Source organism: Ostrea edulis, chromosome 10, assembly GCF_947568905.1.
Source record: "Ostrea edulis chromosome 10, xbOstEdul1.1, whole genome shotgun sequence".
In the NCBI taxonomy this organism is placed as follows: domain Eukaryota; kingdom Metazoa; phylum Mollusca; class Bivalvia; order Ostreida; family Ostreidae; genus Ostrea; species Ostrea edulis.
Window position 1 is genome coordinate 25,744,202 of NC_079173.1, and position 23,220 is coordinate 25,767,421.

Consider the following 23,220-nt stretch of genomic DNA (forward strand, 5'->3'; position numbering starts at 1 on the left):
TAAACTGTTATAAGCATTAATGTTGTATAAGGTTCTAGACTTAAATATAAGTATTGATATGTTTTAGAGTCAAGGACGTGTTGGTGAAGTCCAATGTCATCCTCGAAGCTTTTGGTAACGCCAAGACGAACAGAAATGATAATTCCAGTCGGTTTGGAAAGTACATGGACATCAACTTTGACTTCAAAGGGGACCCTATCGGGGGGCATATCAACAACTACCTGCTGGAGAAGGTGCCCTCTTGCTTTAAAGTTTTTATCATTCATTGTTGCACTTTACTGATATTCATTGAAGATGCAAGACTGATTAGTAATCTCTTTGTCTCTCTGTCAACAATTTTATAGGGAGAGCTAGGGCTCCTATAGGCTAAGCCTCCTGCCCAATCCCATAAATTTATTGAATAAATATTGTTTGCATTAGTTAACACTTCAGAGCTCACCTGCCCCGGTTGAAGACTTGGTGTACATTCATTGTTGGTTTCTGTAGACAATGTTTTAATCTTCTCAAAAAATGGCTGCATACTCGGTGACAGTACAAATGTTCCTCCTGAACGGTTCTGCTGGAATTTTGTTACTTTTTGATTTGATTTGGATGTCACTACAGCCACCACGTGAATGATTGGCTGTCAGACAAAATCAACTTCTCCACTATGCTTGTATTCTGTTCACGTGTCTGATTGGCTGTCAGACAAAATCAACTTCTCCACAATGCTTGTATTCTTTTCCCCATACCTGGTAGGACAAATATAGCTCTTAGTCTCTAGTGGTTCCACAGAAATCTTGTTACGTTTGTGAGCAATCTGAATTCAAAATTGAAAGCACAGATTTAGATTTGTAATTGAGACAAAATCAGCTTCTTCAGAATGACTGCATACTCATTCACCATAATATGAATCCAATGTACAGTTCCTGTTGTGGTCCATCAGATTTATTGTTAGTGTATCCAGTGATTTTTCAACATTTTTCAAAAGGGTCCTGTGGCTTTCGAATGGGAGAAATTTTCAACATTTTGATCAAATTGAGAAAACCTAGACATTATTGTAAACATGCTAAATATGCCCTGATATCAAACAAGAAATCAAACACAAATTGATGTCATTCCTCTTTTATTAGTTCCCTACCGCCAAAGTCGAAGGGGATTTTAGGTTTGCGCTTAGTCCAACTGTCTGTCCGTCAGTCCAGTTTTCTGCACTTTTTTTCTCTGTTCTTGCACATATTTATTTTATATTTGGTATGTTGCTTTACCATAACAAGTTACAGATCAAGTTTGAATATGGTCCTGGTCCGTTGATTTTATACTTAGTTATGGCCCTTAGACTTAGAAAAATAGCATGAATTGTTAGTCTACATCCAAGTTTTTTTTATCTCTGTAGATAAGAGTACTACACTCATTAAAACTTCTAGCATAGTAATACAACAATATAGCTAAATTATTCATGATCACCTACATGTCACAGTTTATTGACTTGGTTAAAGACCTAAACCTAATTATAAATTTGTCTTTTTTCCTGGTCTAGTCTCTACTCGAATAGTAGTTGATTTCCAACCATTCCTATCCTGGTTTCCCAATTTTCCCTTTTACCATAACCTACATAATGAACTTTGAATATTGTTGTGGTACAGAAATTTTTGCAACCAGTAGGGGACTATGTATTGCCATGCAATACTCTCAGAATGCTTGTTTTATTTAACTTTTCTTTAGTCTCTTAAAATTTTTGACTATTCTTTCCAAATCATCTAAAATTGTTGTGTCTTTGTCATGCCATACATAATTAAACTATTCATATTGAACTTAGTTTTAAACAAATACGTTTGTCATCAGTTTTTATTATTGGGGAAAGTGCCAAGTTAAATTGGGAAAAAATTGGTAATTTTTTTTTGGGGGGGAGGGGGGGATTAAGGGCCTAAAATTGGTCTTAGGAAATCATTGGTATTGGTATATCATTGAAAAATCCTAATTTTAAAATGGCAACCATGAGGTTTAATTGGCTCAATTCAATCAAGCCGGGTGAGCGTTTCAGACTTTTAATGGTCTTTTGATTTGGCAGTGGGATTCGTACTTTAGTGATGGTGAAGCAGGGACGCTATTGGATGGTTGCGCTACAATTTGAAAATCTTTATTGATTTTATCCGTTATCAAGCGAAACAGTACTGAATCATGATTATACCATTTGGTGTATATATACATCAGATCCCATTGTGTCAAATTTTAAATATAATTATATTAAGTATGTATATGATATTTTCAACATTGATCTTGTTTATGATGGCCAGAGAAGATGGTTTACTACAAAATAATGATAGCTTTTCAGATTCAAAGATCAAGCTTGGTCACAAAAGTATTCTTATTCTATGACTGTTATTATTATTATTATATGTTTTGTATCCCTAAGCATGTTATGTATTCCAGTCCAGGGTGGTTCATCAACAGCCCGGGGAGAGGAACTTCCACTCGTTCTACCAGCTGCTGTACGGAGCCAAGGATGACAAGCTGAAAGAGTACAAACTAGTCCGCGAACCCCAAAAGTACTTCTACGTCAATCAGGGAGGGGACCCAAAGGTGAGTCTCTAGTCCGCGAACCCCAAAAGTACTTCTATGTCAATCAGGGAGGTGATTCAAAGGTGAGTATCGGGTTTCTGAGATTCGAGTTGGTGAACTAGTGTGTTCAGTCTTGTTAGGTGGAGAATAGAGTTTAGAACTTTGTATACACAAGACTAGTAGGAGAAGATGGAGGATACCGGTTTTGATGAGAGAAAATTTGATTTCAGTAGAGGATGTAATCTGAGTGAAAGAATTGTTTCTCGAAAAAATCTCAAACTCAAGTTTGAGTTTTCTTCTATTTAAGCAGTCAAACTTCGAGTAAAATCTCAGACATTAGTCTAAGTTTCAACTTAAGTTTCTTTCGAGAAAGTCCAGGCCTGAATTAATGTATTTTTGCAGTGTGGACATTAATATGATTAAAGTGGATTTGTTTTTCAAATTTACCTGTGACATTCCTAAAAAAGGGGGCACATGCTATATTAAACACAGACCACAGTATAATCCTTATTGACTAAAGGGGCCCCATGGTGCACACAGTCCATATGATATCAGTACCTTCTATAGATTTTAATTACTGTAAAAGTGGTTATTTACCCAAGGGAGAAATTTACGCTAATTACATGGTCACGTTAAAAGTGCGTAAATTTCCCCCATGCATATAGTTATAGATATTTGATATAGTATATTATTATATTTTGTTACCTCGTATTTTTCCCCCCACATGTAATGTTGGACGTGGAAAAACACGTACTTAACCCCCAGCGTAAATAAACACTTTTACAGTATTTGATAATCCAATTATTTTATCACACTTGAACTGGGACAGTGAGGCCCTCCTAATTAAAGATATATATAGCTTGGGCAGGGAGAATATTTATCTCTTAATTAAAATTTCTTAATTATCTAAGTCTTATGTGGTAAAATTACAGATTCTATCAACATGTTGAAAAGACAAAAAATGAAAATATCAACTACAAAAATTTTCTTCTTATTTATTCAGTGTATTTATCATAAGGTTATCGGTGATATTATATATAGATCAAGATTGACGTCGAAGGAAAATTATACATACAAGAAAGAAAAACAACTCTTGCTAAGAAATAAGTATTATTGATAAACTGACAGGTACATATAATCTGTTAGAATAAAATCAGTTCAACTTATAAGAGAGTTAATGTCGAATTCCTAAAAACAAAATCCCAAAAACTGATTTATACACGGACCAACTTCTATGTGACCATATTGAGTAATAGTTGATGAGTTTTGAAAGGACACAGAATATACAGTAAAAACTCTCTCATCCAACACTTGTGCAATCCGTTTCACTGGGCATTCCAACCCTTATTTTCCTTCTCAATTTCGTATTTTCATTGTTTTTTTAAAGTGTTTATTCCGACCAAAAAATGTTTCCCAGTACCTGTCAGAATAGACAGGTTTGACTGTTTTTCTGATTTTATTACACCCCCCACGAACGAAGTTCAGGGGGGTATATAGGAATCACTGTCTATCTGTCTGTCTGTGCAGATTCGTGTCCGGTCCATAACTTCTTTGTTCTTTGACATAGGCGTATCATATTTGACACAGGTGGATCATCATGAGACGATGTGTTGAGTACCTTCATGACCTCTATATGACCTTGACCCTTGACCTCAAGGTTAAAATTAAAGGTTTTTACAATGGATTCGTGTCAGGGCCATGACTTCTATGTTCTTTGACATAGGCATACCATATTTGACACGAGTGTATTACCATGAGATGATGTGTCGGGTACCTTCATGACCTCTATATGACCTTGAACTTTGACCTCAAGGTCAAAATTGATTATAGGGTTTTGACATAATCATACCATAAGACATGGGTGTATCACCATGAGGCTATGTTTTGTCATGCCCTTTCTTTTTTACACTCAGGAAAGAGGTAATTTATACATATTAACAACACCCTTTGGGAGATTGGGGTAAGCATTGCTCACAGTACCTCTTGTTGACATCAGTGTAGACAGGTTTGACTGTTTTTCTGATTTTATTGATGTCAGTGTAGACAGGTTTGACTGTTTTTCTGATTTTATTGATGTCAGTGTAGACAGGTTTGACTGTTTTTCTGATTTTATTGACATTAGTGTAGGCAGGTTTGACTGTTTTTCTGATTTTATTGATGTCAGTGTAGACAGGTTTGACTGTTTTTCTGATTTTATTGACAGTGTAGACAGGTTTGACTGTTTTTCTGATTTTATTGATGTCAGTGTAGACAGGTTTGACTGTTTTTCTGATTTTATTGACATTAGTGTAGGCAGGTTTGACTGATTTTATTGAGATGTCGGTGTGATATTCTTCTGTCTGAAAAATTTTAATATTGCGATATTCCTCCTTAAATCTACATTATCAGCAAAATTAGAATAAGACCAGTCTTGGGTTTTAAATTATATATAGGAATTGATGTTTATTTGATAGGGAAATGGAACTGAGGAGGTAAATTTAAACCCTGCGATTACCCATCTCTTTGAAGTTGTGAAACTCATTACTCATTGAAATAGATGTTCATATTTCATCTCATTTTGTGTAGAAGTCGAATTGCAAATCATCACACACAATTTGAAAGATAAAATCAAATAATCTCATTTATTTAATTTTCTGTAAATTGATCATTTCATTGACTGAATTGATTTTTTATTTATTATAAATGTGAAATTCTATTTTGAGTTAAGAAATATGAATATCCATATAATTCATTTGAGCTGCTGAAAAGTCAGTATTGTAATAATAAAGTGTTGCATTGAAGTGGTTTGCAATGATTTTCCCTGAGAGTTAGATGTGTGCTTCCTTTTTCCCGATGACCTGCCAACTTCCTCCTTCGATCATCTTGATAATATTTGTACATTTTTAAAACGTTTAATGTATTTTAAATTTTCCTGTCTCCTATAAATATCCATTGATGTTTTCCATCTTCCTGTATAATAATGACAACAGGAGAGAGAGAGAGAGAGAGAGAGAGAGAGAGAGAGAGTACCACAAATCTGAATGACCTGTATCTAGAGTTTTGAAATTTTGAAAAAAAGTGCATTAATTTTGTATTATTTTGCTTTCAACAAATATAGAGTAACTTCATCAACAAGGGTTCATTTCAAAGATATATGTAGAAATATTACATGTTTGAATATTCATGCAGTTGTTTTATATTTTTGAAATAAAAATTCAATCACTTCATCGTAATGATATTTTCGTTCGGATATCGTGTTCACGATATGGGTTTGAAATTGGTGATATCATGCCTGGTTCATATGCCCAATCCATATAAAATCTCTTTTTGAGATAATTATGCCAGAGTATAAATTTTCTTTCTGTTTTGCATCAGGTCAGAATTGATAAATTGGAAGATACATGCAACAGGAAATGTGCATTGTTTAATTTGTAATGGTACATTCGATATTGTATGGTCATCCGTCGTATAATGATTTAAGCATTATACTGATTATTATTATTCTGTTATAATGAATGATGATCATTATAATAAATGTTATATTTTCACACATTTTAGATTGAGAAAGTAAGTACTCTAACTGTGATGAATATACTTTGATATCAGTTTTGTATTGAGTATGTACCAAGTATTTCAGGCTTGCATTCAAGATCGTAGCCGTAGCGGCTAGATTAGCTGCTAGGCTAGATAACTAGGTCTTTTGAACGCACTGTTACAAATCAACGCTTATTAGCCTTACATAGGGCTAAGCCTAAATGTTTGTTCAATTTCATAGCACTATCTAGCCACTACGATCTTGACTGCAGCACATATTAACCCCAGTAACACCGAAGTCTACCCCCTGTTAATGTATGAAGGGACTTGTAACTATAAATAGTTTGACTTTATACGATTGCATGCATGCTGCTATGTTTATTTAGACATGCAGGCAAACAAAATTCAAACATTGTTCATGTAAATACTGTAAAAGTGATTATTTACACGTGGGGGAAATTTACACAATTTACGCGGTCACGTAATAAGTGCGTAAATCTCCCCCCCCCCCTCCCCCCCTGCATATAGTTATATGTATTTGATATAATTTATATTATATTCTGTTACCATGTATTTTCCCCCCTTGTATAATGTTGGATGTGGAAAAATGCATATTTTACCCTCAGCATAAATAACTACTTATACAGTTGTCTCTGTACAGTCATATTTATATATACATGCTATTAAAATGTTAAACAATTACTGTATAGCGGGTTTTTTTCGCGGGTCTAAAATTTGGCAATTTGCTGGCTCAAAGGTATGCTAATAATTTTAGCAGAACAAATTTTGGCGGACAAGGAAGAGTTATCTCTCTTTCAAATATCGAAGTCGCAATTGGATCCATATTTGGCAAGTGAAATTTTGGCGGAAAGCTATCTAACCGCTAAAAGAAGCCAAATTTATCACCCCGCGGAAAAAACCCGCTATACGGTAATTTATTGACCTTTGATGAGGCAATAGAGACCTGTTCAGGTAATTGGTTGATCGAAGCCATATTTTAAATAAGGCTGAGGGTATAAACCCGCCATGACCTGCCCAGGCCTCAGCTAGTTTGTGTAGTTATATTGGTCAGGGTAAACCCACCATTATGTGTCCTGGCCTCTGTTAGTCTATACAGTTACTAATACACTGAATTAAAAGTTAAGAACTGATCAGGAATTTTACAGCATTTTCACATTTGATGCTGTAATTACTTCTTAAACAAGTCAAAGCACCTACATTAAAAACATGCATTACACATTATAACAATATTTCAATAGTCAAAAACCAGAAACTCCAGGGAGAGTAATGAATTGTATTCTGAATTTTTTTATGTTAATGTACATGCACATTATAGTGACAGATTTATTGACTGCGCATAATTCGTAATTTTTGATAAATTAAGGTTTGACTGTATTGAATTCGACTGATCGATGAAAATGTTAACAAATCTATTGTTGATCAAGAGGGAATTCCTGAAGAAACCTTTAAAGTTAATAATTATTAAGGTGAACTCGATCTGTGGTACACACCAGAAAAGATCATTTGGACCAAGCAGAAAGCAGCAAAATTCCTGATCATTTGAGAATTTATATCGGAAGTTCGATACAAAATATGAAATTCATGCATTCAAAAAATTTATTAAATAAAAACTTAAATATCTGTAGGCAAAACAGTATACCATTATACATGTGTAGTAATTTTCAGTTTGTACAAACTACTTAGTTTTTATGATCTCTCCATTTACAATTATCATGATGATAGAAAATTGAGGAATATTCACAAAGTACTGTTTCATTTGAGTATACATGTATGATGTAGGTTAGTTTCTGAAAATGGACATTGAACATTACTAAGATTTGTGTAACCATCAATCTGCTTCACAGACTGAAATGGCTAGTTTTATTAAAGGGACTGATTCACGATTTCCCCCCAAATTTGTTTTTCACTTTGACAGAAGCTCATTATAGAGAGTTGATTATTTGTTTTGAAAACAAAGAATGGGGTGTGTTATTGTTTACGGGGTTTTCAAATAAATGGATATTGATTCAAGTTTATTATATATAGCTATTTCAAGTATACTTTAGGTAAAATGTGTCATTTAAAAGTTATATAATTTGTGATTGTACAAAATGAAGATGCTTTAAATTACAAAATTAACGTTTCATTGGTTTGTTTGTTTACATAGAAAGACTCGAGTCTTTGTTTGCATAACACAGAATCAAAGCTGAAATATTGCTCTTATCCATGTATTCAGACGGTCCAAATTTTGGTTGTCAACATTAAATGAGTTATATTTTATAATTTTCAACATCAAAAATGAAAAATATTTCTTTCGAAAAACGTGAACCAGTCCCTTTAAATCTAGAAATATAAATTATCTTCTTTTTTTAAACGTATCTTGTACAGGAGGCCTATAAAAAAGTAATTAAGGGGTGGGGTATAATATCATTAATAGAAAGCAAGAAGCGTATTCAGCTGCTTTGTTTATTGTGACATAATATTGACTGCTATTTAAAAGAAATTCAGTGTTTATGTTGGCCAAGTTTTGGAGGTTTCGGCTTTATTGTGTTCGTTTGAAATATGCATGTAATTAGAATACATTGTACATGATTGTGTGTATTGTAAATCAATCTTTTAAATTACAAGAATTTATTTGATAAGAAATATTCCTTCAACTTTAAGTTATAGAGAGAAAAATTTTCATTTCTCGCGTGATTATATTTTATAAAATAAAAGTGAAGAATGAACTATGCATTAAAATAATGATTTGAAAAATACTACTACCCATACTTGACATGTATTTATAGATTTATGCTTCAGTAGGAATGTTCATTTGACAATGTGTTGCCCATGCAATATGTCTGTGTATAGTGTATACGGATATTTGTACCTGTGTATAGTGAATACTGATATTTGTACCTGTGTATAGTGAATACTGATATTTTTACCTGTGTATAGTGATAATATTTGTGTCGTGTTTCAGTGTGCCACAGTACATGACAGAGATGACTATCGGTCAGTTATGAATGCCCTAAAAGTCATGGGATTCTCTTATGCCCATGCAGAGGCTTTGTGGAAAATTGTGGCTGCCATTCTACATCTGGTAAAGCTATTTCTAAAGTTTGCAGTTAAATTTCAAAATCGTCTATTGTTTTGTTCTGGGTTTTTTTGTGGACAAATAATTTGTTTTTGTTGCTACTAATGTTTTATATGATTCATGGCTTGTAGGACTTATTTAGAAATAAGTTTGGGTTATAAAACCCATATATACTTAATGTGTAATTGATATATTTGGAAGTCACAGAAAATAGCAACTAAACATGTAGAATTCAATGTTTTATGAAACAAAAGTTAGTAAGTAAAATATATTAAATACGCAGGGTAACATGGAGTATGTTGCCATTGACGACCATGACCACGCAGGGGTGTCTGATGATTCGTTACTAGGCAACATTGCCACATTGCTATCGGTAACCAAGGAGAACCTGAAGAAAACTCTGTGTTCCCGAGTCATCGCCGCAGGAGGTCAGGTGGTGGAGAAACAACTGACCTTGTCTGATGCTATGTATGCCAGAGACGCTTTTGCCAAGGTAAAACCAGTCATAGAATCTCAATTACTACAGGTCCATGTAATATTGACTGATGAAAAATGTAATATTGGATGAAAAATGTAATATTGACTGATGAAAAATGCAATATTGACTGATGAAAAATGTAATATTGACTGATGAAAAATATAATATTGACTGATGAAAAATGCAATATTGACTGATGAAAAAACAGGTCAGAGTTATGATATTGACTAATGAAAAATAGATTTATGAGATGGCTGCCTTTTGATTATTTCATTGAAGTAAAGGATGTACTGTATTTTAACGACAAGGGTAAAAACATTGGCAGCATAAGATATTTTAAATTTGTGTCTAAGCCGGAGTTAAGGTGTTGTCAGGTACACACAATTTCTCATCATTATGGAAACAAAGCAAAGATGACAATGATGGATATTTCTAATTTGTTTATCTATTGATTTTAAAGGCGATGTATGACAGGATGTTCACCTGGATTGTGGGTAAAATTAACGAAGCCATTGATCCAAAGGCCAGTGGAATCGCCTATGTGGGCAAAAATACAGTGATCGGTGTTTTGGATATCTACGGATTTGAAATCTTTGACAACAACAGGTTCTGTTTTATTTCTGGGCTGTACATTGTGTGTTATTGTAACAGATCATGTAGATCCTTATCAAATGGAACATCATAAGTTTTGATTACCATATGTTCCAGTCTATTGATTGACCTCATCAAAAATATTTGTATTTTGTCTGGTACCATGGTAACAAATAATAATTACATAATACAGGATGAACCTTAAATTCTTTTAGTATGACGGGTATTTTGAACAATAGAAGAACTCCTAATGAAATCTCAAACCTATTATGTTATAATATTCTTGCATCAATGTTTTCATACAACATGCCATTGGTATAACATTTATAATGTTTCCCGTTAACAAATAAAGTTGGGGAACATATTTTTTTGCTCTCTTTCTAATTATTATTTTTCTCTGGCACTTTTTTGTCCATGACTGTTCTCAGAATCTACACAAGGCGGCCATTAAAATGAAACATTTTAGGATAATAGTACAGCATCTGTATAGATGAGCAGAATGAATGTGGTTTAGTCTGAACATACATGCATGTGCATGCAAATGGATTACATTTTTGGTAAATTGACTTTGGAATCAGTCTAATAATTTTTTTCATTTTTCCATGAAATTGTTTGAAATTTTAGATATCGTAGGTATATATCTTGAGACTCTAAATTGATTGGCAATATGGTTAAAATCACCAACCTGCACATGTATGTGTGCTTCATTTTGGTTGGATAATACTAAAACGTCAATAACTGTTATGAATGAGGTTAATTAAATCTAGCTGCAGTGAAAATTTCATTTTATTTTAGTTTTATCAGAGAAAGTTATAGCTTCTTAGTTTGTAGATGTCATTCAACAGGCATTCCTAGCATATACATACAGTATAAATTCCATGGTGTTTCCTTCACCTATTAGAAAGTTATGGTGATTTTAAAATCATCCAATCAGAATTTAGCACACTTCACTGTAAATGTCTTTAACTGTACAAGGTCAGTGAATTCCATTTTTAAAGCTTGAGCTTTGTGCACAGCGCTCCCTAGTGACTACATATAGTCCATAATAGTTCAACTATACACACACATTAATACCAATTACAATAAGGTCAGTGAATTCCATTTAAAGCTTGAGCTTTGTGCACAGCGACCCCTAGTGACCACATATAGCCCATAATAGTTCAACTATACACACACATTAATACCAATTACAATAAGGTCAGTGAATTCCATTTAAAGCTTGAGCTTTGTGCACAGCGACCCCTAGTGACCACATATAGCCCATAATAGTTCAACTATACACACACATTAATACCAATTACAATAAAACTTGGATATAGGGATCTTCCAGGACCATCGAAAAACAGTTTGTTATATCCAATAAAATTTATTTTAATATTTTCTTTTCTTAGGGGAATGATTTGATTTTACTTGTTACACACAATTTAATTGGTTCATTTCACTTTATCAACATTCTTTATATCATATAATCAAAGTTGCCGTTCAGTCCCGCTATATGATGTTATAGGAATGAAGTCACAATACGTTTGGTCGTTCAGTTTCCATTTTGTTGTTATGGCGATGTTGGTCCTAGTCATATAAAATTGATATTTTCTTCAGAATTATCCGTCAAATAATATCAAATGTGGTTGACTAAATTAAATTATAAGGAATGAAGTTCTTATTTGTTTTATACGATATTAAGTAAGTTTGGACAGTTTACACAGTTTTATAAACCTCTTCGCGGTCTGCCCCAACTTACTTTGTATCGTATAAAACAAGTAAAAATTACTTTCATTCTTTAATAATATTTGTTATATTTGACCAATATACTGATTACAACATCATTATTCTACATTATTCTACATTGTATATTTTGTTGTGCTTTTTAGTTTTGAACAACTTTGTATCAACTACTGCAATGAAAAACTCCAGCAGCTATTTATAGAACTCGTTCTGAAACAAGAACAAGAGGAATATCAGAGGGAGGGCATAGAATGGCAGCACATCGATTACTTCAACAACAAAATCATCGTGGACCTCATCGAGGCACAACACAAGGGAGTTCTGGCCATCCTGGATGAGGCGTGTCTTAGTGTGGGAAAGGTCACAGACGAGGTCAGGAGACTTGTAAAGCTTCACAATAATTTACTGTAGAATCCTTTTTTTTTTACGCGAGTACTAAAATATGACAAAATGATTCGTAAACATCAAATCGCATGAACTTAAATTGGTATTTGGTCTGTTAATCAAGAGTTCTTACATTGTATTTTAACAACAGAAAAATAAAAGTAATTTTATTTCAAGAGTGATGCTTCTAGTGAAATTTTGCAATTAAATTCCTCGCGCATATTTAGGAATGTACAGTACTTCGTCGGGGAAAGTCGGAACATTTATTGATTAAGCATGTTACAACGCAGGAAAATGAAAGTGTGTTTCACATGCTGTGTATACAAGAGATTTTCACAATACTTCTATCTATTATAATACATGCACTATACACAGGAGATTTTCACAATACTTTTATCAATAAAAAATATATTCACATGTACTAGGTTGTTGCATACATGTATGAATGTTACATGTGTATGCAAGAAGAGGTTTTTACAAATTTTTGATAATTTACTACATACAGTATGTAAGTAATAATACTCGTTAAATAACAAGAAATGATTTATTTTGACAGCCAATCTCATGAAGTTATAATAAAAACCTAAATATAATGAAATCGACTATAATTTGCAATATAAACATTTTCGATTGGTGTCAATTTCTGTCTTGTAGATGTTTTTAACGGCCATGGCACAGAAGTTAGCGAAGCATGACCATTTTACCTGTAGATCTGTAAGTTGGCGAAGCACGACCATTTTACCGGTAGATCTGTAAGTTAGCGAAGCACGACCATTTTACCTGTAGATCTGTAAGTGAAACAAAACATCCAGAGATGTATAGAAGTGGGAGATATTGGAGACTTCTAATCAGAATTTCTCATTCCCATGTCAATACCTATAAATGGACAGTTTGTAAAATATCATTACTGTACGATTATACATATTTTAGCATGTCCAAAATTTAGCACAAGTTCAGGTTACAGATGACTTGGAACTGCTATGAATTAACACTTTTATTGAGTGATATTTACATGATTGTATGTATTGAAGTTTTATTTTAAATTTTAATGCAAAGTAAGATGACAGCACCTGGGGACATCTTTTCCATGTATTAAGAAGTCATTGTGATCGTTTTTATTTCATTTCCTGAAGAATTGGAGCAGTATTATGATATGATGCTGTTTTGTAGCTGGACCCTTCGGACAAGACTTTACAGCATGCTTGTGACTTCCGGATTAAACACTATGCAGGGCAGGTGACGTACCAGGTGCCGGGATTCATTGATAAAAACAGAGACACATTATTCCAGGATTTTAAAAGACTCTTATATAACAGGTTAAATCTTCTGTTCTTTTGATTTTGAATTTGCTGATTTTCTTGTCGTATTTGGGACGGGTTTGGGTTAACTGAACAAAACTTAATGAGGGTGTTGAAAGTGGGGAAAAAAGAACTTTGTACAGGAGTTATCTTTCTTTGATTGAATACTTGGTTTTAATGTCAGAAGTTAATACTCGGTTTTTATTTTTTTAAGTGGTGAAGACATCTTTAGGTTGAATTTGGTTTTTATGGTTTTAAATTGATGAAGTGAATACTTGGTTTTTATGGTTTTATATTGATGAAGTGAATCTTGGTTTTTATGTTTTAGTGATGAAGACATCTTTAAGTTGATGTGGCCTGAGGGAGCCCAACACATAACAGAAACCACAAAAAGGCCAATCACAGCTGGCACCAACTTCAAAAACTCCATCATAGCTCTGGTGGACATCTTAGCCACAAAAGTAGGTACATTTATGCCAAATTCATGCCTGACATCATTATTCCATTTTAGTTTTGTGATAAAAAAAAATATTTGAATGGGGTTTTTTTTCTTGCATTCGATTGTTTTATAGTGTGGTATGCAAAGTATTTTTTACATAGAGGTCACTATGGCAGCATCCTTCCATCCATTTGTCTTGAGTACAGTTGTATCACCTAGCCTTTTGTCTGAGTACAGTTGTATTAGCTAGACTTTTGTCTGAGTACAGTTGTATTACCTAGCCTTTTGTCTGAGTACAGTTGTATCAGCTAGCGTTTTGTCTGAGTACAGTTGTATCACCCAGCCATTTGTCTGGGTACAATTGTATTACTTAGCTCAAGAAGGAGGGCATACACATAGTAGTACGAAAAATATTTACTTTTGTTACTTTCAACAGGAGCCCCATTATGTGCGGTGCATTAAGCCCAATGAAATTAAATCTCCGAGTGCGTTCAATGATGAGCGAGTGAGACATCAAGTTATGTACCTGGGTCTGATGGAAAACGTGCGGGTGAGGAGAGCTGGCTTCGCCTTCAGAATCAGCTACGTCAGGTTCCTCCAAAGGTAACAAGCCCATCTACAATTCACATCAAATGTTCACATCTACAATTCACATCTACAATTCACATCAAATGTTCACATCTACAATTCACATCAAATGTTCACATCTACAATTTACATCAACAATTCACATCAAATGTTCACATCTACAATTCACATCAAATGTTCACATCTACAATTCACATCAAAAGTTCACATCTACAATTCACATGTACAATTCACATCTACAATTCACATCAATTGTTCACATCTACAATTCACATTAATTGTTCACATCTACAATTCACATCAAAAGTTCACATCTACAATTCACATCAAATGTTCACATCTACAATTCACATCAAATGTTCACATCTACAATTCACATGTACAATTCACATCTACAATTCACATCAAATGTTCACATCTACATTTCACAGTTTACTCTTTAGTATATTCAGTACATGAGGTCATTTCCTCAGTCCAACCTTGCATTACTTTTACATTTTACACTACCATTTATTACTACTATAAAATGTAACCAGCTTTATTACTACTATCAAATGTGACCAGCTAATAAATTGATGTATAATAAAAGAGCTTTGTATGTGATGATATAGGGAAGGGTACACACGTGAAATGACCCTCCCCTCCACCCTCCCGCAGAGAACAAGGACTAGTTTTGAAAATGGTACCTATCGATGTATCCACCATCAGTCTTATACAATAAGTGGTGTTTTATTACAAAGTTTATCTACAGGTATAAATGTACCACTGCCTTCACCTGGCCTGTGTTTGAGGGGTCAGACATCGATGGATGTAAGAAAATCCTGCGGTCCCTGGGCCATGAAGGAGACGTCAAGTACGGCAAATCCAAGGTCTTTATCCGCTCTCCTCAGACGCTCTTCTCCATCGAGGAGACGCGGTCACGAAAAATCCCAACTATTGTGCTGTATTTACAAAAGGTATGGCACATGAAAATTGAACATACACAAATGTATTTACTAGTAAATTAAATTCAAAAGATGGATATATATGGAACCAGTAACAGACTAATTATTTGTTTACCTGCAAAATTTAAAGGCATGTCTTGTATCAAACAGCTGATCAGGGGAAAAAACTCATCCTTATACATGTATAATTAACAGAACCACTTTGAAAACTCAAAATTTAGTGATGCCTAAGGATATGTATCCTGAACAGCGAGTGCTGCTAAGATCGGTTAAATGAGATATTTGTGAAACACTAGGCACTCAAATTACGTCATCTTGGGGAGAAAGTGATTCACACTGTAAAGTCAGACCAGTGACCTTTTATGAAAACAATATGGCCAAATATGGCAATACCCTGTATTGCTCATAAATGGACAATTATTTAGCTTAGAATCCTCAAACTTGTTCAGTTAATCCATCTTAGGTAGAAGTTGTGTTGCACCCTACAGCACAGTCACTGTGACCTTGAATTAAGATGATATGGTCATAAATGTATGTATCATAACTATTTTAAGCTCATGTAGATTTGAGACCTAGAATCAACAAACTTTGTCAATTTGTGCATCTGTAGAGAATTGTGAATTGCAGTGTAAAATGTGGTCATTAAAACTTTGAAAAAAAATAGCAATTATTACCAAAAGAATATGCTTTAGGGAGGTAATCCTTCTGCATGTGAGAGAGGAATGCAGTAACCCTATTCAAAAAAATATTTACATCAAGAAATGTACAATTTTTCATAAATTTAGCTATATTTAACAATTAATATAGATTATTGATTATTTTGTTTCTGACAATCATGTCTTGAATATATGCAATTTTGTAGTACAAAATTTACTAAGGGCTATTCCAGAAATAAATACATGGGGGGGGGGGGGGGGGGGGGGGGGGGAGGCACCTTTTGTATATACCAAGCACCCATAAAAAAAAATTAAAAATTACCCCATGACCCATCAAATTAATAAACTCATTTTACAATGACCCATCTAATAAAAAAAAAAAAAAACTAACCAGACCCACCACAAAAATATTTTTAAAAATGAAAACGGTACAAATCTCGCGAGGTTTTCGGGACAAACATTCTAGTCAATGACGCGGTAATGCCTGTGCGATATTGTATCACAGTAGTTCTGAAGAAACGATGTCACATCAACAATCAAAGGCATCTATGGCGGGAATGTTGGAAAGATTGGGAGTCCAAACGATGCTATTATCATGAAATGGGTATGGATATGTTTTTCCACGAATCATTCGTCTTCTAATGGAGCCCGCGCCCCGAGGCCTCTATATCACCATCACACCAACTGATAAATATAACGCATCGGTACCCTCGTATAAATCAACTAAGGTTTGCCTATTTTTATTAGAAAACGGAATACCTAATGGTTTCAAAATATTCCCAAATCGATGCACTGTAAACTGTAATAATCTACAGAACAGAGTTCGCCGCCATCACGTCCAAAGGGACCCTACTAAACGCGCCTCTAATTTAAAGAGTGCCGTAATGGAAAGTTATGCGCTGCAAAGAGCGACAACTCGAATAGTTCTATGTTACTTCCGATTTCCGATTTCGAAAGCAGCATTTCAAAAGCACGTTTTCAATTTTTCCTCCGACGTTTTGTAACCAACACGACAAGAGCGACAATAAAAATATTCTGAAAACTCAACACCCACGTGGCACAAAATAAAACAATAGAAACTACCCACTACCCATAATAAATATTTTTTTAACAGTCCCACCACGGACCAATTAAAATATGAAAAAATACGACCACCCACACAAAAAAATATCATTTGCCGCCCGACCCCCCCATTTGATCATATCTGGAACAGCCCTAAAGCATTTACAAGCATAGTACACAATTCCATTTGTCGCACAGGATTGATAATCTAAACCATGGCGTTTCAAGGAGTTCCGTTAGACATACAAAAATCATTTTGATAAGAGCCAAACTGCATAATTATGTCAATTAAAGAAATGATTAACGAGTATGATGTAAGAAGGCTGTGGAAAAGATTTGTCACCAGGTATTTGTTCAGCATTTGCCCCTTAAGGTAAAAAAGACAATTCTAAAACTTATTGCACATCTACAAGACCACCAATCATCTTCCAACAAATGATTTGGCTATAATTGAGTAAATAAGAATTATGAATAGTTTGGTAAACAGATTTTTTTCCTTTTAGAAAAAACATCTCTTTACTTTTACCCTCATTTTGACACCAAAGTAAAATTGAAAATTCTGTAACCTTATTGCACATCTACAGGACACCAGCAATCATATTCCAAAAGACTGATTTGTTACTGCGTAAAAAAAAAAAGGGGGAGTTTTAGGAAGAAGAAAGTGTGACGGACGGACTGTGGTAACAGCAATATACCCAAACTTTCTTTAGAAATTGTGGGTATAAAAAGACATGAACAGTCATTTATAAACGATATTGTCCAGCTATGTGTTTGAGTTTAATTCTAGATCAAATTAATCCACTTAGATTGATGAGAGAATAGTTTGGATTACTTTTGTGGAATTTACCCACATCCTAAACACACACCGGGGGTAAATTTTGACCAATCTTAAGTTGTAGTTCATTTTGAGGGAAATATGATAAACTTGTAAAAAAAAAAAAAAGAAACTGCAACTTAAAGAAATGCCAATTACAATTAAAATAGTTTCAATTTTATCTGTACATTGTAAATGTTTGCAATAAGGTCATTGGAGTTGTCTTTATTCGAGTTTCCTGATTTGAAATAAGCGTACTGAAGATGGTAATATCTTACATCAAAACACAATCGTAAAAGTACTGTGGGAAACAAATTCAAGGAAAAGTTGTCATCAGTCCCAGATAATGATACAAACCTCGTCTAAGCACTTGTGTAAAAATATTGTGCCGTACTTTTCTGTTTCCGTTGAAATTAACCGATGTTCGAAACTACACTGATTTACCCATACAACAATACCTTTTTAATCTCAAATTACTTGTGGCAATTTTCATCGTACAACAGTACAGTAATTTTTTTTGTCTTTGTGGTAAGTGTGTACATGCAGGTACACGTAGGTATACTGTTTACCTAGCACTTAAGGTAGATCGATCCTCATGTGATGTCATAGGTTTTTGCAAAAATCTTAATAAATCAAACTTTGCGCATGATAGAAATATATCTATCTGAGGAATTTTATTCACTGTATATAATAAAAAAATCTGGTAAACTATTAATACTGAAAAAGTTTTTATTTTCCATAGATAATCAATTATTTATGATTAAAATAATTTTGTCAAGGGCAATAACTCCTATGCTGAAATTTCCTCTACTGGATGTCTATTATACATTGGTTTACCTAATATCCACAATTAATCTATACATATTTATGAATTATCAGTTTTTTAAAACTGTTGATATTTAAATTTTGTCATTTCAACAAGTTTTTATGTATTTTTATTATTCTGTTTAACTAAAATGTGTGATTTTTTTATGTTGATGTATACTTCTGTTTTTGTATGTCTGACATCTTTAAAAAGGTGGCAACATATACATTTTCTTTGGTTATTAATTAAATTGAACTATATTGAGTGTAAATTAATACAGTTTTCCCACTTTTAACCATTAATATTGATAAGTCATATGAGGATGGAGCTACCTTAAGCAATAGAACAGACAATATCATGTTACGTACAGCATACAGATTAATGATCTCTGGATAAAAGTACACATTTCAGTAAACGGCATGAGTTGTTTTCATGACCTTTTCCACCACTCCCATTAATTGTCGTGTTTACACAGTTTATAACATAAGCATAGCATACATGTAACACGTTTCATGAAATATGGTGATGTAAAGCATTCTTGTTTGTGTCCTGATTTGTAGATTCAAAAATGAAATTTATTTCTTAAGGAGGTATGCTACACCAGAGAAATTTGATATGGATGAAAAGTGGAAGATGTGTACATTGAGGATATGAAATTGAAAACTTTCAAATTTACTTCATCTAGTCAAAAAATGCAGTTTTGGTAGAAAGCAACCAGAAAAAAATTTAAAACCCCTGCTGGACTCAAACCCGCGATCTACAGTTCAGCAGTTGACGTGCTAACTTACTGAGCTAGTCAGATGATTTTTGAAATGAATAGACTAATATTGCTGATATCTATATTTTCCTCCATGTTTTAAAAGGAAGTCAGCCATTATGACGATGTAGAGTACCTCCTTAAATATGTTACGGTTCATAAGAGAGGTAGGAAATTGTTACAAAGTCACTGTTTCCCTTGCACTTGAAATATTGTTCCCACAAGTACATATATGAGCAAGAACTTATTGAAATTAGAATATTCCATGATTATGAATATATGTGCTTCATTAATTCAGAATATGTTTTAAGTAAAATACATGTAAATTGTAAATCAGCTGATCGTGTTTTCTCACGTCAGCCAAGAGTTCATTCTGACAGTGAATTTTTGTCTTGCCTTAAACTTTTCATATTTTCAACGTCTTAATATTTAACCATTTTTAAATAAACCATCTACAAAGCATTCTTGAGTGAAGAGGATTTAAGTTTATTCTTATAAAACCACATGTCCCTTGGCCTTTCAAAGGGGAGATAATTAAGAAATGGGGAGGGGGGTTTAAAGAACCTCTTTTAAAATCTCTAGGGTACAGATTGTAAAATTGATATACAAACATCCTCATATGAATGTAGTTTCAGATTTTTCATGCCATCATCCCTCAGTCAGGTTGGGGCCACAAAGTTCCAAGTAACACATTCCACTTTAACTTGATCAATTCCATTTTATCAAAACCCTTGTCTGGTTGTTAAGAAGCTACAATTCTGGTAAAACTTTAGATTTCAACAACTGGTTTTTTTTAAGAAAACTCCAAATATTACAATGAACACAGCATCTTTGTACAGGGAGGTCTTAACAATTGATTGTTAAGGAAGTCTGAGCAACTCATTTGCACATGAACCCAATTTTTCTGTACAAAAATTTTTTTACAACTATTTGTTAAGGGTCATATCCTAACAACTGTTTGTTAAGGGACATGTCTTAACAACTGTTTGTTAAGGGACGTGTCTTAACAATTGTTTGTTAAGGGACATGTCTTAACAACTGTTTGTTAAGGGATGTGTCTTAACAACTGTTTGTTAAGAGACATGTCTTAACAATTGTTTAAGGGACATGTCTTAACAACTGTTCGTTAAGAGACATGTCTTAACAACTGTTTGTTAAGAAGCATCTTATTAATAAATACTACCATTTTAACAACTGATTGTTAAGAAAAGAACTACAAGAATGTATTTAAAGAACATAATGGTGTTTATGTACAGAAAAGTCTTAACAACTGATTGTTAGGAAAATTTCAGAATTACAAACTCTTAAGATTATCTTTGTAAAGCACATGCCATCTGTGTATGTGCTGCACTGTCTTAGCAACTGCTTGTTGAGGGGCATCCTAAATACTATTGTATTCACAACTGTTTGGTAAGAAAATCAATTTGATAAGGGAACTGTATCTTCTCTCAGTGATCATGATATAAAGAGTTTCTATAAACACACACACATATATACATGCATTAGGGCATTAGTTCATCATTACACGTATGTAGGAAGAATATTTGAAATATTTTGAAAAACCGACATGGCTACAAATACTCAAATTAATGTGCATGGCATCATCATGTAGTGTAGTTCTTGATTTGTTCACCCCTATCCTTGGGGTTCAAAGTTCATAATTGCTTGAAAATCTTCTGAAATATGCCATATTAAGAGTACAGTAGCAGGAAGGCCTTATTCAACATTGTAAATTTCATGATCCTCGGGGTAGGGGTTCTGACTCCAGGGTGGGCCAAACTTGGTATATGGTGTCAATGTGCAAAACACTTAAATAATCTCTTCTTTAATCCTTTTGATACTAAATTGAAACTAAATATATATTAAGAAGGAGCAGGTAGTCCTTTTTTACCAATTTTGTAAATTTCATGATCCCCCAGGGGTTTTGGTTCCAGGGTGGGTTTCAGTGCTGCCCAAAGCCATAATGTATCATGTAACGTATATACTGTACCTAAAACGTTGTTTAAAATCAATATGTGTTATGTTGTAGATGTGGAGAGGAGCCAATGCTCGAAGGAGGGCAAAGAAAATGAGGGCCATATACTTAATAATGAACCGCTTCAAGAAATACAAGATGAGGCAGTACATTCTGAATGTTGTAGAAAAGTTTAGGTTCGTAATATCCTCATTTTCTTTCTTTATTTCATGGACTTGATGACATGAACTCGGGAGTAAATGTAGGTAATTCGCTATTGTGATAAAGGACTTTGTGACGTATGTAATTACAAACATGCCAGTATTATAATCACATCATTGGTTTCAAATGAGGATTACTTTTAATTCTGTCTGGCAATTGACACATTAAATTTTATGTTCATTTTGATTTGGTGACATTTTACTTGATGTAAACAAGATTTTCTTAAAAACTGTTATGCGTCAAATGTCGACTTAGTGATGTTGCCCCAAACTTGTTAGCAGTATTCGCAGAGGAGGTAATTAATGTGTAATTAAGTCTTGGTCACTCAAGGGTCACAGCTTAAAATACGGTCACTCAATGTATCTTTCCATCCGATTTTTCGTTAAAATGAGGGATGCCAATGAGTACTCAAGAACTCGATTATTGTTCGGTCATACCGATCATCGATTAATTAAATCATTCATAGTCAAGTCCTCATTAAAATTAACTTTTTACTAAATGTTCATAAATTCTAAATACTTCAGTGTTTTTGTGAGTAAAAATCATGTAAGGGTAAAGTCAAACCGGTTTTAATTCGTTCATGTTCAAATAAATCATTTGAGTTTGGATGTCGGTCTGTAAGCATGCCTCCAGAATCCACTGTTTAATGGACACACTTTAAAAGATCGCATGATGGAAAAATGGTGAAATGCACTGAATACTCTGGTATGCTTGTACCCTGCCAGTCCGGGTTTTTTGAACGAGTACTCGACTGTCGCTCGACTAAAGCCTCTGAGTATTGGACTAGGCTAACCAAGTAAAGTTAACATCCCTAGTTATTATAGTATCAAGTGTCCAACACCCCCAGTGCAATATGTCAAATTGAGAATTGAATGAAAAACTAAAATGATGATATTATATTTATAGCGATCGTAATGGAAGTAATCTTAATTATATCTACAAGAAAAATGTACTATACATTAAATCCACAAGAAAAATGTACTGTACATTGTACATGTATCCACAAAATACCTTTACTTCGTGTGACACCATGAAAAGTCACCTTGACACTCCGTTAAGACACTGTGTTACTCAGAAAGCTTTCAGATTGAAGGCTGGCTCAGAAACTGAAACTTAAAAGGGGGCAGACTATTTACTTGGCCAGATGATAAAAATGTGGACTCTCAGTCCACAGAGTCCCATGCATGTAGAGGAATACTCCTAGCCTGTCCTTAAAATGATAAATTATCATTGATAAATTAACTGATGTCACCCTGTTTGTGAATTCTTTATAACAAATTCATGAAAATATCAAAAATTTAACTATAGAATTAAATTTATTAAGAAATTCCAGAATTACAGCTGTACATACCAGGGTGTCAAGTCCCCATTTA

General features: G+C 33.8%; 1 protein-coding gene and 1 long non-coding RNA gene across 3 annotated transcripts in view; one reads left to right on the forward strand and one right to left on the reverse strand.

Annotated features, from left to right (window-relative positions):
• The window catches only part of LOC125665638 (unconventional myosin-Id-like), a 70,338-nt gene that overhangs the window by 18,878 nt on the left and 28,240 nt on the right, over nt 1–23,220 (forward strand). For both annotated transcript variants that reach the window (XM_048898389.2, XM_048898391.2), the window contains 12 exons: nt 68–233; nt 2,410–2,559; nt 9,017–9,136; nt 9,414–9,623; nt 10,069–10,214; nt 12,071–12,296; nt 12,963–13,022; nt 13,479–13,624; nt 13,935–14,067; nt 14,482–14,648; nt 15,385–15,589; nt 21,701–21,822. In XM_048898389.2, coding sequence (XP_048754346.1) covers nt 68–233; nt 2,410–2,559; nt 9,017–9,136; nt 9,414–9,623; nt 10,069–10,214; nt 12,071–12,296; nt 12,963–13,022; nt 13,479–13,624; nt 13,935–14,067; nt 14,482–14,648; nt 15,385–15,589; nt 21,701–21,822 — 1,851 coding nt within the window. The remainder of the gene's footprint in view (nt 1–67; nt 234–2,409; nt 2,560–9,016; nt 9,137–9,413; nt 9,624–10,068; nt 10,215–12,070; nt 12,297–12,962; nt 13,023–13,478; nt 13,625–13,934; nt 14,068–14,481; nt 14,649–15,384; nt 15,590–21,700; nt 21,823–23,220) is intronic.
• On the reverse strand, nt 16,495–19,366 carry LOC130051062 (uncharacterized). Its single transcript, XR_008799470.1, has 2 exons — nt 19,247–19,366; nt 16,495–18,684 (listed from the first exon to the last, which is right to left on the reverse strand). It is a non-coding gene; the product is annotated as an uncharacterized LOC130051062 (long non-coding RNA).